The 15,367-nt window shown below is 42.7% G+C and overlaps 2 protein-coding genes across 2 annotated transcripts; one reads left to right on the top strand and one right to left on the bottom strand.

Annotated features, from left to right (window-relative positions):
• Window positions 1-1,355: 1,355 nt before the first annotated feature.
• LOC109895376 (uncharacterized) lies at window positions 1,356-4,539 on the bottom strand. Its single transcript, XM_020489023.2, has 2 exons — window positions 4,180-4,539; window positions 1,356-3,939 (listed from the first exon to the last, which is right to left on the bottom strand). The coding sequence occupies exon 2, from the start codon at window positions 3,929-3,931 to the stop codon at window positions 2,216-2,218; it is 1,716 nt and encodes a 571-aa protein (XP_020344612.1). The 5' UTR covers window positions 3,932-3,939; window positions 4,180-4,539; the 3' UTR covers window positions 1,356-2,215.
• Window positions 4,540-4,573: 34 nt separating this feature from the next.
• On the top strand, window positions 4,574-12,563 carry thumpd3 (THUMP domain containing 3). Its single transcript, XM_020489050.2, has 10 exons — window positions 4,574-4,690; window positions 4,906-5,230; window positions 7,847-7,924; window positions 8,095-8,577; window positions 8,834-8,964; window positions 9,231-9,300; window positions 9,427-9,542; window positions 9,694-9,798; window positions 9,935-10,058; window positions 11,889-12,563. The coding sequence occupies exons 2-10, from the start codon at window positions 4,982-4,984 to the stop codon at window positions 12,093-12,095; spliced, it is 1,563 nt and encodes a 520-aa protein (XP_020344639.1). The 5' UTR covers window positions 4,574-4,690; window positions 4,906-4,981; the 3' UTR covers window positions 12,096-12,563.
• Window positions 12,564-15,367: the final 2,804 nt, after the last annotated feature.

The raw sequence follows: 15,367 nt of genomic DNA on the forward strand, positions 1-15,367 counted from the left end.
GATTGATTTGCACTTTTCGCACCAAAGTACGCGTCTCCTTGCTGAGCGGCATGACGACTGCGTGGTCCCATGGTGTTTATACTTGCGTACTATTGTTTGTGCAGACGGACGTGGTTCCTTCAGGCATTTGGAAATTGCTCTCAAGAATGAACCATATTTTTGGTTTACAATTGTTTTTCTGAGGTCTTGGCTGATTTCTTATCTGTCTGTAAACAATTTTGGGAAAAATTACTTGTGTCATGCACAAAGTAATGTCCTAACCGACTTGCCAAAACTATAGTTTGTTATTAACAAGACATTTGTGGAGTGGTTGAAAAACAAATTTGAATTATTCCAACCTAAGTGTATGTAAATTTCAGACTAAAACTGTAGGCCCTGGATTTCAGGAAGCTCGGCCCCAGTATTGCACTGGGCCTTACACACTACCCTCTGTAGTGACTTACAGTCAGATGCCGAGCAGTTGCCATACCAGGCGGTGATGCAACCGGTCAGGATGCTATCGATGGTGCAGCTGTATAACTTTTTGAGAATCTGGGTACCCATGCCAAATCTTTTCAGTCTCCTGAGGGGGAAAGGGAGTTGTCGTGCCCTCTTCACAGCTGTTTTGGTGTGTTTGGACCATGATAGTCTGTTGGTGATGTGGACACCAAGGAACATGACACTCTCGACCCGCTCCACTTCAGTCCCGTCGATGTTAATGGGGGCCTGTTCAGCCCTCCTTTTCTAGGAAGGCTAGAAGATGTTTATAGTACAAAACTGCTTTTAATGAAGCATAGCAAAACAATTCCCTTAGATTGGGTTTAGCCAATAACGTTGTGCTTGGCAAGGGCCAGGTGTGGTATTCTTAGTGTAACTTTAAGTTACATAAGTTATTGCTCACATCCAGATAGATTGCAAATAACTTTAGGCCTGTAAAGCCATTTGTGGTATAATCCCATTATTGTCACTGTAACATGTGAAGTCCTTTGTTGGAGTTTTTTTCAAATCAGGCAACCATCAAATCAATATTTTAATTTCCAGTCGACTGTTTATCTGCTTGCCAGTTCTGCATGCCTATATCTAGTCTATTCACATGTGGTTCACTACCACCCTCTTCTGGTGATTTATTGTAAACTCATCACATGCCTCCTATAATCTTTGCCCAGGGTTGTGAAATCCTGGGAAATCTCCAAATGGGAAATATACCATGGGACCTTTTTGTGGGGATTTTTTGCACACTGACTTACTCTTTTGTTCTCTTTGTCATCAAATAAGACTTACTCTTGAATACAAATAACAGGATTTACTTAGGTTTTGAACTTCAATTAAGTAGTGCTAGGTTCTGAACAGAGTAAAAACTCAAACGAACAACTAGGAAAAGCTCAAACCAGGTTTATTCACCCACTGGGTCATACAGCTGCAAAGACAACATACAAGTCACACAAGCACATCTTTATACCTTCCAACTAGGCAGAGTCATCTCCTTGCATGTCTAAGATAGGAAAGTAGTGTCTGTTGTTAGGCAGAAACATAGTAGATTCCTCTTACTGGTATTGTCATGGCCCTGCCGAAGTCTAGGACCCTCATGGGCTTGGAAATATGTGTGCGTGAGATAGGACTGTGTTCAGATGGCCTTCATGGTGGGCCTCTGTGGCCCCCCTCCCAGCAGTGTCTTTTGTCTTCAACTGTTGACCTTATCTCGAGTTGAGTCCCACATCCCTCGTGGTCCTGGTTCCGCAGCAACTGGCCGGCCTTATCAGGTACTAAAACTAGACTACTGTTGCCCTTTGCCTCCCTCGTTAGGAACATTCATATTCAACGATAACATATTATCAACTTTCTGCACTTCCCCTTTTCCCTCTCGGTAACTTTCCATATCACTCAGTAACTTTCCACACACAGAGTCCCTCTGTACCCTTCATCGACCCTAACACATTCCTTATACATGTAAAGTAATCAATAAGTTCTGGTATGGTTCTGGTATGGTAACATGAATAAGTATATTTCAAGCTAGAATCCAACAGTAGCCTAACATTGTACTTGTAGCCTACTTTGTAACATTGCTCAAATTATCCATCCAAAAAACATTATTTTAACAAAACTATCAATTTCAAATGATTTCTCATGTGCACCTGAACCCCCCCCCCCCAAAAAAGGCATTTCAAAATATAAATAAATGACCTGTCCACTTATTAAGCTCGTTGTTCATATTTTGTCCCTTTTCATCCTTAGTTGTTCACTCAGACTCTGATTTAATGTCCATTTCCTCCTTTGTGTCACTCTGAAGCTGTGTGCTGGACCCTAGTTCTGTTCCTGGCTCAAAAAGGTTAAGGTTCGCCCTAATAGCCACCAATTTCTCCACTCTGTTGTTTGTTAAACTGTTGCCCACCTTTGTTTTGGTTTTCCCAAAGAATGCTCTGAGGCGCAAAGAAGCTGCTGATGTTGGTGGGATCTGAAGGATCACAGAGGCGATGGGTGACAGGGCCTCAGATGCACAGAGACCCTTCCACCAGGTGTAGGGAGAAATGTGCTGGCATGATTGCCATATCCCATCCCCATTCCAAAGGCCTTGCTTGGTAGAAAACTTTGCCAGACTTGCCAGAACTTTGCCCTCATCAAGATTGAGGTGGTGTGAGAGGGTAGAAATCACATAGTATGCGCTGTTGATCTGTTCTCCAGAAAGTATTTGTTTCCCAATATGCTTTGGATCCAGCATGTATGCTGCTGCGTGAATTGGCTTGATACAAAACTCTCCACACAGCTCCAGAAATCGAACAACTGCCGTCTCCTCTGTGTTGAGTAGCAAGGCTGAAGGGAGGGCTGTGCTGATTTTGTCTTTTAAATCAGCAAAAAGCCTGAGAACATCTGACAAGACAGCATCCTCTCCTTCAATCTGATCAATGGCAAATGCGATCGGTGAGAGTAGTGTAAGATTGCGAACCACTCTCTCCCAAAACACATCATCAAGCAGTATTTTCCTGATGGAGATTTCAATTTCCACAGACTGTGATCTTGCCATTTCTTGCAGAGACTCCTTGTCTTTCAGAAGGCTGCTGTACATGGTGACAACCCCAGCCCATCTAATGTTGCAGGTCAGTTTCAGTGTGGTGTTATTTTTCTTTGTATTTTTATTGCTGTAGGTTGCTGACACTTCCTCTTTGCTCCTGACATCCTGTACAACTTGCTTGGCTGTCTTGTATAGTGTTTCCATTGTTTGCAAACTCATGATGTCCTTGATGAGTAGGTTAAGCCCATGAACCATGCACCCAATAGGTGTAATGTGAGGGTAGGCCTCCTCCACTTGTGCCCAGGCAGCCTTCATGTTTGCAGCACTATCAGTAACAACAGCAAACACCTTCTGTGGTCCAACGTCATTGATTACAGCCTTCAGCTCATCAGCAATGTGCGTGCTCGTGTGTGTGTTGTCCTTTTTGTCTGTCGTCTTGAAAACCAATGGTAGAGGAGTAGAGACTATGTAGTTTATGATGCCATCACCTTGTACATTTGACCACCCTTCGGAGACAACAGCAACACTGTCTGCCTTCTCTATTGTTTCCTTCACCTTTCCTTGCACTCTGTTGAACTCAGCTTCCAGTAAATTAGTAGACAGAGCATCTCTGTTCGGAGGAGAGTATCCAGGGCAAATAACATTGAAACATCTCTTCCAGTACACATTCTCACTGAGCATGAGGGGTGAGCCGGTGGCATATACAGCTCGAGCCAGGCACTCATCAGCATTCTTCTGGCTGTGGTCTTCCATTGTATGGCAGAACAATGGTTCTTGTGCGCTTTGATATAATGTTGCATTTTTGCATTTGGTTAAATGCACCTGCAACTTTGTGGCATTCTTTACATACTGCTTTGTACAGTAGTTGCACATGTACATAGTCTTCCCATCGTCATTAATGGCTGGGGTGAAATGCTTCCACACATCTGATACTAAACGTGGCATTCTTCCCCCTATAGAAATAAAGTGGGAATGTTTAAATTAGCCAACACATAACAGCATGAAACAACATGAAATGTTAAAGGCAGCCTACAGTATGCACTGGGAAATTAATAAAACAATAAGTTGGAAGTATGATTAGCCTATTGGGCTTGAAATGTTTTTATATACATGTGTTTTAGCTTGTGTGGAAATAGATAAGTGTGTAGTTATTTAAAGAACAAGGTGATCAATCAAAACCATAATCAACTTACCTTACTCACTAGGGAGGATATCGTTAACAATGGTATCCTGTCCTGATGTAGCAAATATAATATATGTATTGCTGAAGTATAAAGAATGGCTCCTTTCAAAAAGAGTACCGTGTTTCTCCACATAAAAAATACAGAACTGCTTCTAAAATTCCCAACATTACAAACAGTCCGTTGAAAATTTTCATGGAAATTTACCGGAAATGTACCTTTTTGACACCAGCTGCTATACAAGCGAGTAGATACAGCTATATAATGTTCGCTAAGCAACTTTATCCATGATAATATAATAATAACACGTCAACGAAAATACGTTTATCTACTGACCTATTTGTATTAATCCACAACTAGTGATAAATCAGAAAGGAATATGAAACGCGGAACTTTTTATTTTCGTTGCTGTAACCCGGAAGTACTTCTGTTACCCACATGGGTTTCCGTTTGCAGTTGTTTGAGGAACCATGAGAGTGCAGTGAACAAGCCATGAACTGAGCTTTTAAACAGCAAAACACCGGTAGGTTTCACCAAACAACCATTTGATTAAAAGGAATGCTGATAGCTGTTGCCAGATGTTTTGACTCGAGTAGCTTCGGCCAATTAGCTGGCTAGCCATAATAGCAGATATATCTGACATGTGCTTGCTGAGAAAATATTTCAGTCAAGCCTACAGCAAACCCGTGGTGATTTGTACTATTTGTGTACAATGGTGTTTCTATATATCTTCTCCAGGTACATTCCTGCTTCTTGTAGTCACTGGGAACATCAAAGTGCATTATTTATCCAGTGATTGGCAGCTTACAGTACCATGTCTTCACAAGACAGTATTGAGGGGCAGCAGTGCCCCCTGGCGGTGGGTGTGGAGACAAGCAGCCAGTCTGCCAGTGATGGAGAGACAGACTGTGAGGTCATTACGGTCACCATTGGAGCAACAGTCCCCACAGGGTTTGAAAACACTGCTGCAGAGGAAGTCCAGGAGAAGATTGGGGCTGATGCAACAATAAGCAAGGACCGCGGTCGAATATACTTCCAAATAACCACAGATAAGCTCTCACAGGTAAGATGCCATTGGCTTTGCCGACAGGGTATGCCTGGTGTCAAAACAACAAAGTCATTTCTGAAGATTATGATTTATTTCACGTGATTAGTAAATACGTTTTAAGGTCAACCCTGTTACGTGAACTTAACTCTCGTTTTACAATGGTGAAACTTCCTTTTTTTTTTTAAGAAACCGGTGAGCTGGTTCTGCTCTTTGGCCATTTTGTGGAGGAAAACTGAGTGGGTTGAGCATAACACGTCAACCCCGTTACCCATAGATAGATAGGCTAGAAATGTAAAAAAATATATATATAAAAAACATGAAGCTTGCATTCAATTGCCCCTCCCTGTTGCACACAGCAAGCTTCCATTTCTCCTGTGACAAGGGGAGTTATGATCATTTCAATCCTGTTACATCAAATCTGTTTGTTGTAATTGGCACTAATTGTATCTTTTCTTAATTTAACCTCTTGAGATGGGAAAACATGTTTTTTATAAAGTTGAACATGTGTACTTTATGACATAATGTTAAAATTAGGTGAAATAATTTGTTTTCTTTTACCAAATTACACTGCCCGAAAAGCACTCTATCAGTGGAACGACCCAACCTATTACTGTAACTGCAGAATTAGTCAATATCCTTTCATCTTGATTTACGAATATTGCAAAACCACCTTTTTTGGCTACTTTAATATGATTATTACAAGAGTGTTGTGAATATGATGAAATACAGATGCCATTTAAACCTAGTTTAAATGCTTGATAAAAAGCCTATTATTCTTTGTGTGGGCATCAAATCAAACTTTGTTTTCCACATGCGCCAAATACAACAAGTGTAGACTTTACTGTGAAATGCTTACTTACAAGCCCTTAACCAACAGTGCAGTTCAAGAAGAAAACATTTCCTGTAGTCCACAATCAGCTCCTTTGTCTTGCTCACATTGAGGGAGAGGTTGTTGTCCTGGCACCACACTGCCAGTTCTCTGACCTCCTCCATATAGGCCATCTTGTCGGTGATCAGGCCTACCACTGTTGTGTCGTCAGCAAACTTATTGATGGTGTTGGAGTCGTATTTGGCCACGCAGTCGTGGGTGAACAGGGAATGCAGGAGGGGACTAAGTACACACCCCTGAGGGGCCCCAGTGCTAAGGATCAGCATTGCAGACTCTTACCACCTGTTGCCTACTCTTACCACCTGGGGAGGCCCGTCAGGAAGTCCACGATCCAGTTGCAGAGGGAGGTGTTTAGTCCCAAAGTCCTTAGCTTAGTGATGAGCTTCGTGGGAACTATGGTGTTGAACGCTGAGCTGTAGTTGATGAACAGCATTCTCACATAGGTGTTCATTTTGTCCATGTGAGAAAGAGCGGTGTGGAGTGCGATTGAGATTGCGTCATCTGTGGATCTGTTGGGGCGGTATGCGAATTGGAGTGGGTCTAGGGTGTCCGGGAGGATGCTGTTGATGTGAGCCATGACCAGCCTTTCAAAGCACTTCATGGATACCGACGTGAGTGCCACGGGGCGGTAATAATTTAGGCAGGTTACATTTGCTTCCTTGGGCACAGGGACTATGGTGGTCTGCTTGAAACATGTAGGTATTACAGACTCGGTCAGGGAGAGGTTGAAAATGTAATTAAAGACACTTGACAGTTGGTCCACGCATGCTTTGAGTACACATCCTGGTAATCCGTCTGACTCAGTGGCTTTGGGAATGTTGACCTATTTAAATGTTTTGTTCACATCGGCTACCGAGAGCGTTAGCACACAGTCATCCAGAACAGCTGGTGCTCTCGTGCATGCTTCAGTGTTGCTTGCCTCGAAGTGGGCATAAAAGGCATTTAGCTCATCTGGTAGTCTCGTGTCACTGAGCAGTTCGTGTCTGGGTCTCCCTTTGTAGTCTGTAATAGTTTTCAAGCCCTGCCACATCCGACGAGCGTCAGAGCCGGTGTAGTAGGATTCAATCTTAATCCTGTATTGTCGCTTTGCTTGCTTGATGGTTCGTCTGAGGGCATAGCAGGATTTCTTATAAGCATCTGGATTAGTCTCCCGCTCCTTGAAAGCGGCAACTCTAGCCTTTAGCTCGATGCGGATGTTGCCTGTAATCCATGGTTTCTGGTTGGGATATGTACGTACAGTCACTGTGGGGATGACGTCATCGATGCACTTATTGATGAAGCCGATGACTGATGTGGTGTATTTAAAAAATATATATATTTAACAAGGCCAGTCAGATAAGAACAAATTCTTATTTACAATGACGGCCTAGGAACAGTGGGTTAACTGCCTTGTTCAGGGGCAGAACAACATATTATTATTCCACGATGCCATTGGATGAATCCCGGAACATATTCCAGTCTGTGCTAGCTAAACAGTCCTGTAGTGTAGCATCCGAGTCATCTGACCACTTCCGTATTGAGTGAGTCACTGGTGCTTCCTGCTTAAGTTTTTGCTTGTAAGCAGGAATCAGGAGGATAGAATTGTGGTCAGATTTTTAATTTTTTTTTTTTTTAATACAATGCATCAAACTTTTCATTAATTTTGTACACATTCATAATGGTTTGTTCACCTGGCTGTTACAGTACCATTGAGTAAATTCAAAATATAACCTAGCTTTTTTACCTGTGCCTCCTCTTTCTAGGTCCATAATCTGAGGTCTGTGGACAACCTGTTTGTTGTGGTTGAAGAGTATGACAACTATCAGTTTAAAGACTCAAAGGTATGTCTCTTTTCATTACAGCACAGCCAACCTGAATTCATACAGCCCCTACACATTCACTTCAATTATAACATTCATGTTGGTAATAAAAGAGAAGTCCCCTACACTTTATACCATGCTTTTTCCCTGTTAGGGTATTTGATAGAAACACTACCAATTCTGTCCAACAGGAGGAGACATTGGAGGACTTGCAGAAGCTGGCCTCCAAGCTGCCATGGACCAACGCACTAAAGGTCTGGAAACTGAACACCTCTCTGAAGAAGAAGAGGGGACCCCATAGACGGCCCCAAGGTCCTAAGGGGAAGGGACGGAGAGGCCGAAATTTCCAAGATAGAGGCAAAGCCAACAAAGACGTTGTGGAGACGGACACCATGGAGACGGTCACCGCAGAGATAGAGAAGCTGCAGCTGGAGCCTCAGGCACCTACTACAGGCCAAGGGGGCGGGTCACCTGACCTGGAGAACAGCCCCCTGGGTGAGCAGCAGGAGGTGGAGGGACAGGAGCCCGGACCAAAGGCCCTGAAGTTTCGTGTGACGTGCAGCCGAGCAGGAGACAAGCACAGCTTTTCCTCCAACGAGGCCGCCAGGGACTTTGGTGGTGCCGTGCAAGACTTCTTCCAGTGGAAAGCAGACATGACCAAGTTTGATATTGAGGTAAAAATAACATAACATTGCATCCTGTTCCAACGGGACTGGCACCCACTGAATTCCTCTGCCCTAGCCAGGCTTGTCAAGATAAGCCTGCGAGAGACAACTTAATTGATTACATTACAAAAAAAACAAACAGGTTAGGAATAACAGTTCTGAGAGTAAATATTTGACCTTAAAATAAATAGGTGGGGTCACATAATGTGAAATGGAAGTGTGTTTTCATTATGATTTCACTGTGCGTTTGTGTGTGTGTTGGCAGGTCCTTCTGAACATACATAACGTTGAGGTGGTGATTGGCATTGCCCTGACAGAGGAGAGTCTCCACAGAAGAAACATCACCCACTTTGGACCCACCACGCTGCGCTCCACCCTGTGCTATGGCATGCTCAGGTCTCCTACTCTCCCTCCATTCACACTCAGTATAGTCAAGCTAAACGGAAAGCTTTCTCTACCTCATGCCTGCACTTTGATAATACATGGGTGAAATACGGATTGTGATAAAAGAACCCCGTTCTGTGATTTCTTGATGCAACCTATTTTGATATACACAACACATACAGCAATTGTAGTGCTTCGTTAAGGTATGTTGCCTCTAATTGATTCAAATTTGTGAATATCAAATGACAACTGTGATATTTGTCTCTTTCATTGGACAGACTCTCTAAGCCTCAGTCATCTGATGTTATACTTGATCCCATGTGTGGAACTGGAGCAATACCTTTAGAGGTAAGAAGGAGAATCACAATACACTGTTATTAAAAAGAGAAAATATGACTACGGTAACTGACTTTGCCTTCCATGAAGTAGTAATCAGATAGTATAGCCTACTGAGTAATTGATTGTCTCGATCAGGGAGCCATTGAATGGCAGCAGGCATTCTACCTGGCCGGAGACAACAATGACATGGCAGTGAGCCGCACAGTCAACAACATCTGTCACATCCAGAAGAAGAGACTAGACAAGAGCAGGTGAGACACAACAAATCAAACCATACACAAGTTACTTTATGTGAATTAGTCACCCCTCAAAGTCAGACTTTGAAGAAGAAATGCAAGACAAAGTGATGAGACCCATTTGATCGTTAGTTGTGTTAACTCCATTTACTCCCCAACCCTGCAGTACGCCAGGGTTGCCCATAGACACAGTGCAGTGGGACCTGTGCCATCTACCCATGAGAACCAACTCAGTGGACATCATCATCACTGACATGCCCTTTGGGAAGAGGTAGGAACCACAGAACTATTTCAATTAGGACCTACACTCAACATTGACTAAACCTCCTAGATATTGCTCATTTCTGCATGGAATGTATTGCTATTGTTTCCGTGGCTGAGGTGTACATTGTGTGGTTTTGTTATAGAATGGGCTCCAGGAAGAAGAATTGGGACCTGTACCCACCCTGTCTGAGAGAGATGGCCCGGGTGTCCAGACCAGGCTCAGGGAAGGCCGTCATCCTGACCCAGGATAAGAAATGCTTTCAAAAGGTAATGTACCACACATACAGTAAGACTGTGTAATCTGTGGTAGATGGGAGTGTCCTAACCTGTCTGTACCTGAAGGCTCGGTCATCAATAGGAAATTCCAGGATAACCAGAGAATGAGTAGTTGAGGAGGTTGTGGTGTCTTTTTAAATAAAATTTGTCCACACCAATATCTGTGTGTTGTTAGTGTATGGTATGGACTGAGTCTACTCTGTTTCCATCGATAAAAGACAGTACTGTGCAGCCGTCTTCATCGACCTGGCCAAGGCTTTCGACTCTGTCAATCACGTATTCTTATTCGCAGACTCAGCAGCCTTGGTTTCTCTAATGACTGTCTCGCCTGGTTCACCAACTACTTCTCTGATAGAGTTCAGTGTGTCAAATCGGAGGGCCTGTTGTTCGGACCTCTGGCAGTCTCTATGGGTGTGTCGAAGGGTTCAATTCTCTGGCCGACTCTTCTCTATATATCAATGATGTTGCTCTTGCTGCTGGTGATTCTCTGATCCACCTCTACGCAAATGACACCATTCTGTATACATCTGGCCCTTCTTTGGACACGGTGTTAATAAACCTCCAAACGAGCTTCAATGCCCTACAACACTCCTTCTGTGGCCTCCAACTACTCTTAAATGCTAGTAAAGCGAAATGCATGCTCTTCAACCGATCACTGCCCACACCTGCCCGCCCGACTAGCCTCACAACTATGGACAGTTCTGACTTAGAATATGTTGACAACTATAAATAACTAGGTGACTGGCTAGACTGCAAACTCTCCTTCCAGACTCATATTAAGCATCTCCAATCCAAAATTAAATCTAGAATTGGCTTCCTATTTCGCAACAAAGCCTCCTTCACTCATGCTGCCAAACCTACCCTCATAAAACTGACTATCCTGCCGATCCTCGACTTCGGCGATGTCATTTACAAATAGCCTCCAACACTCTACTCAATAAATTGGATGCAGTCTATCACGGTGCCATCTGTTTTGTCACAAGTCCCATATACTACCCACCACTGCGACCTGTATGCTCCCATTGGCTGGTCCTTGCTACATATTCGTCGCCAAACCCACTGGCTCCAGGTCATCTATAAGTCTTTGCTAGGTAAAGCTCCACTTTATCTCAGCTCACTGGTCATGAAAACAACACCCACCGTAGCACGCGCTCCAGCAGGTATATTTTCCCTGGTCATCCCCAAAGCCAACATCTCCTTTGGCCACCTTTCCTTCCAGTTTTCTGCTGCCAATGACTGGAATGAATTGAAAAATCACTGAAGTTGGAGACTTATATCTCCCTCACTAACTTTTTAAGCATCAGCTGTCAGAGCAGCTTACTGATCGCTGCAGCTGTACACAGCCCATCTGTAAATATTCCATCCAACTACCTACCTCATCCCAATATTTGTTTTTCTGCTCTTTGCACACCAGTATTTATACTTGCACATCCTCATCTGCACATATCACTCCAGTGTCAATTGCTAAATTGTAATTACTTCGCCAGTATGGCCTATTTATTGCCTTACTTACCTCATTACTTCATTTGCACACGCTGTATACATATTGTTCTATTGTGTTATTGACTGTACGTTTGTTTATCCCATGTGTAACTGTTGTTGTTTTTTGTCGCACTGCTTTGCTTTATCTTGGCCAGGTCACAGTTGTAAATAAGAACTTGTTCTCAACTGGCCTACCTGGTTAAATAAAGGTGAAATAAATCAAAATAAATAGGTGGTCCCTTGGCCAGATGGTGTTTATTCAAACAATAGTGTGGTGTGTCAACTTTAATGACTTTGTGCCATGAGTGTCTTGTGACCGGGTGCATCTGTCTCCCTCAGGCCATATCAAGGATGGGAGGACTCTGGCGGAAGCACCACACTGTCTGGGTCAACGTAGGGGGCCTACACGCAGGGGTGTTCCTCCTCAAGCGCACAGCAGGGATCTTTGGCCAAACCCCAGAAGATGTCAGGGAACCCCTAGAAGAGCAACCAGGGAAGGAAAAAACAGCAGAGGAAAGGGAAAAGGAGGTTAAGTTACCGAGTTAAGCCCCACCTATACAGAATATACTTTAGAAATGGCATAGAAATGACCTTTTGCCATTATTTATTTGATTAATCTATTTTGCTGTTTTATTTGTTGAAGGTCCAAAAGTGAGTGTCTCAAAGGGAAACCTTTCCTAAGTTTTACTGTGTTGTTATAGACAGACAAGGTTTCGGTGAAGTGAAAAAAAGTTGACTGCCTGCTTACTACAACCAGTTGAATTTTTATGTTAAACCCCAGCTTAATAAAAAGTTGTCTTGCTACACCTGAGTGCCAGTTATATAAATGCAAGTCATTAATCATCCGTTGTTCTTTTAGCTACTGTAGGTAAGCAAGACTATTGATTGATATGCCTATTGTGTTGTTGAGGGAATCAGTTCAAATGACCACACCTTTCCACTCCATTGATGACTTGTTGGCAGGTTCTGTAACATGAGACTTTATGGTAAATAAAACTTGTTTCCAAACATGTGTTAAAGGGTGACTGCACTTCCTAATTTGGCCTCGTTTTATGTTTGTTTTATTAAGAAATGTTCATTTCCATGACTGAAATCAAATGTCAGTTTTCAGGTTGTGGTTTGCAAGTGGGAAGAGTTAGCCCAAAGAGATTCTTCATGAATCAATGGGGACATTTATTTAATTCAGAAGTCCTCTTAAAATGGATGAAGCGACTGCAGATTGCCCCTTTAATGTTGATGTAATGGACTTTTTTCATGACACAAGTCTGCACACACTCATGCATCACTCAGCTGCATAAACAATGACAACAGTGTCTCAGTGGTGGGTACTCTTTCCTTACATCAGAGGGGTTAGTCAGCCAATTTGCCTAATATTCTGAAATAATTTAGGATTTTTTTTTAAAGATAAGCTTGAAATTGGCATGGTGTAATTGACTCAACAACACACAACTTTAGCTTTCTTGTTGAATCAGGAAATCAACAGTTATTTCTGGTTTATTGAAGTTAGCTGGCTAACTTATTGATCCTGCTTTGTATAGTCTGGCCAAAAGTTTTGAGAATGACACAAATTTTAATTTTCAGTCTGCTGCCTCAGTTTGTATGATGGCAATTTGCATATAATCCAGCATGTTATGAATAGTGATCCGATGAATTACAAAGTCCCTCTTTGCCATGCAAATAAACTGAGTCCTAAAAAAAAACATTTCCACTGCATTTCAGCCCTGCCACAAAAGGACCAGCTGACATTAAGTCAGTGATTCTCTCGTTAACACAGGTGTGAGTATTGACGAGGACAAAGCTGGAGATCACTCTGTCATGCTGATTGAGTTCGAATAACAGACTGGAAGCTTCAAAAGGAGGGTGGTGCTTGGAATCATTGTTCTTCCACTGTCAATCATGGTTACCTGCAAGGAAACACGTGCCGTCATCATTGCTTTGCACAAAAAAAGGCTTCACAGGCAAGGATATTGCTGCCAGTAAGATTGCACCTAAATCAACCATTTATCGGATCATCAAGAACATCAAGGAGAGCGGTTCAATTGTTGTGAAGAATGCTTCAGGGCGCCCAAGAAAGTCCAGCAAGCACCAGGACCGTCTCCTAAAGTTGATTCAGCTGCGGGATCGAGGCACCACCAGTACAGAGCTTGCTCAGGAATGGCAGCAGGCAGGTGTGAGTGCATCTGCACGCACAGTGAGGCAAAGACTTTTGGAGATGGCCTGGTGTCAAGAAGGGCAGCAAAGAAGCCACTTCTCATTAGGGACAGACTGATGCAAAAGGTACAGGGATTGGACTGCTGAGGACTGGGGTAAAGTCATTTTCTAGGATGAATTCCCTTTCCGATTGTTTGGGGCATCCGTAAAAAACCTCTTCCGGAGATGACAAGGTGAGCTCTACCATCAGTCCTGTGTCATGCCAACAGTAAAGCATCCTGAGACCATTCATGTGTGGGGTTGCTTCTCAGCCAAGGGAGTAGGCTCACTCACGATTTTGCCTAAGAACACAGCCGTGAATAAAGAAGCTCTTCCAAGAGCAACTTCTTCCAAACATCCAGGAACAGTTTGGTGGCGAACAATGCCTTTTCCAGCATGATGGAGCACCTTGCCATAAGGCAGAAATGATAACTAAGTGGCTCGGGGAACAAAACATTGATCTTTTGGCCAGGAAACTCCCCAGACCTTAATCCCATTGAGAACTTGTGGTCCATCCTCAAGAGGTGGGTGGACAAACAAAAACCCACAAATTCTGACAAACCAAGCATTGATTATGCAAGAATGGGCTGCCATCAGTGGCCCAGAAGTTAATTGATAGCAAGCCAGGGTGGATTGCAGAGGTCTTGAAAAAGAAGGGTCAACACTGCAAATATTGACTCTTTGCATCAACTTCATGTAATTGTCAACAAAAGCCTTTGACACTTGTGAAATGCTTGTAATTATACTTCAGTATTCCATAGTAACATCTGACAAAAATATCTTAAGACACTGAAGCAGCAAACTTTGTGAAAATTAATATTTGTGTCATTCTCAAAACTTATGGCCATGACTGTAGTATACCCCTCTGGTATGTCTGCTGCCATTTCAAAACAGATGCAACATTGATAGTGTGACATCAGTCTACCTCATTTTAAGTTTGGGTGTTTCACACATCACCATGATCATATCACATCATGAATTGAAATAAAAGTGACTGTTCTCATGTAGGTTTGTATGAATATGACAGACTATGAACATTTCATCCTTTTTAAAATGTTATTTCGCCAATTAGCTTCTGCCGGCTGGTGTGAGACCATGGCAAAGTTGGTTTGACTTTGGATAGCCTATCTCTGAGGATAGTTAGGGACTGTCAATAAATTGCACAATGTAAATTGGAGAAAATATTAATATCTCATTCAACGCTTTCAATATTTGTATATACATTCTAAAATGTATAGTTGGATGTTTATAAGTAATTGAAATCTGGAACTATTGACCTTTTAACCTCTAGGGTCCCACCTGGCCAACATCCAGTGAGATTGCAGTGCGCCAAATTCAAATACAGAAATACTGTAATGATTTAAGTGACCATTGTGCTGTTGTTGCTGTTAGAATTACTAAGGTTCCAAAGACAACCCCACGTTTTATTCGTAAGAGAAACTTGAAGTGTTTTAATGAGCAGGCTTTCTTTCATGATTTGTTTTATTTTGACAGGAGCAAGATTGAGCTTATCCCTGATGTGGAAACTGCCTGGAAATTCTTTCATGATGGTTTTTCCCAAATAGTAAACAAACATGCCCCATTCCGCAGGTTCAGGGTTAAAGGGCAGGATAATCCATGGTTTTCTT

The sequence above is a fragment of the Oncorhynchus kisutch genome, linkage group LG1, assembly GCF_002021735.2.
Source record: "Oncorhynchus kisutch isolate 150728-3 linkage group LG1, Okis_V2, whole genome shotgun sequence".
In the NCBI taxonomy this organism is placed as follows: domain Eukaryota; kingdom Metazoa; phylum Chordata; class Actinopteri; order Salmoniformes; family Salmonidae; genus Oncorhynchus; species Oncorhynchus kisutch.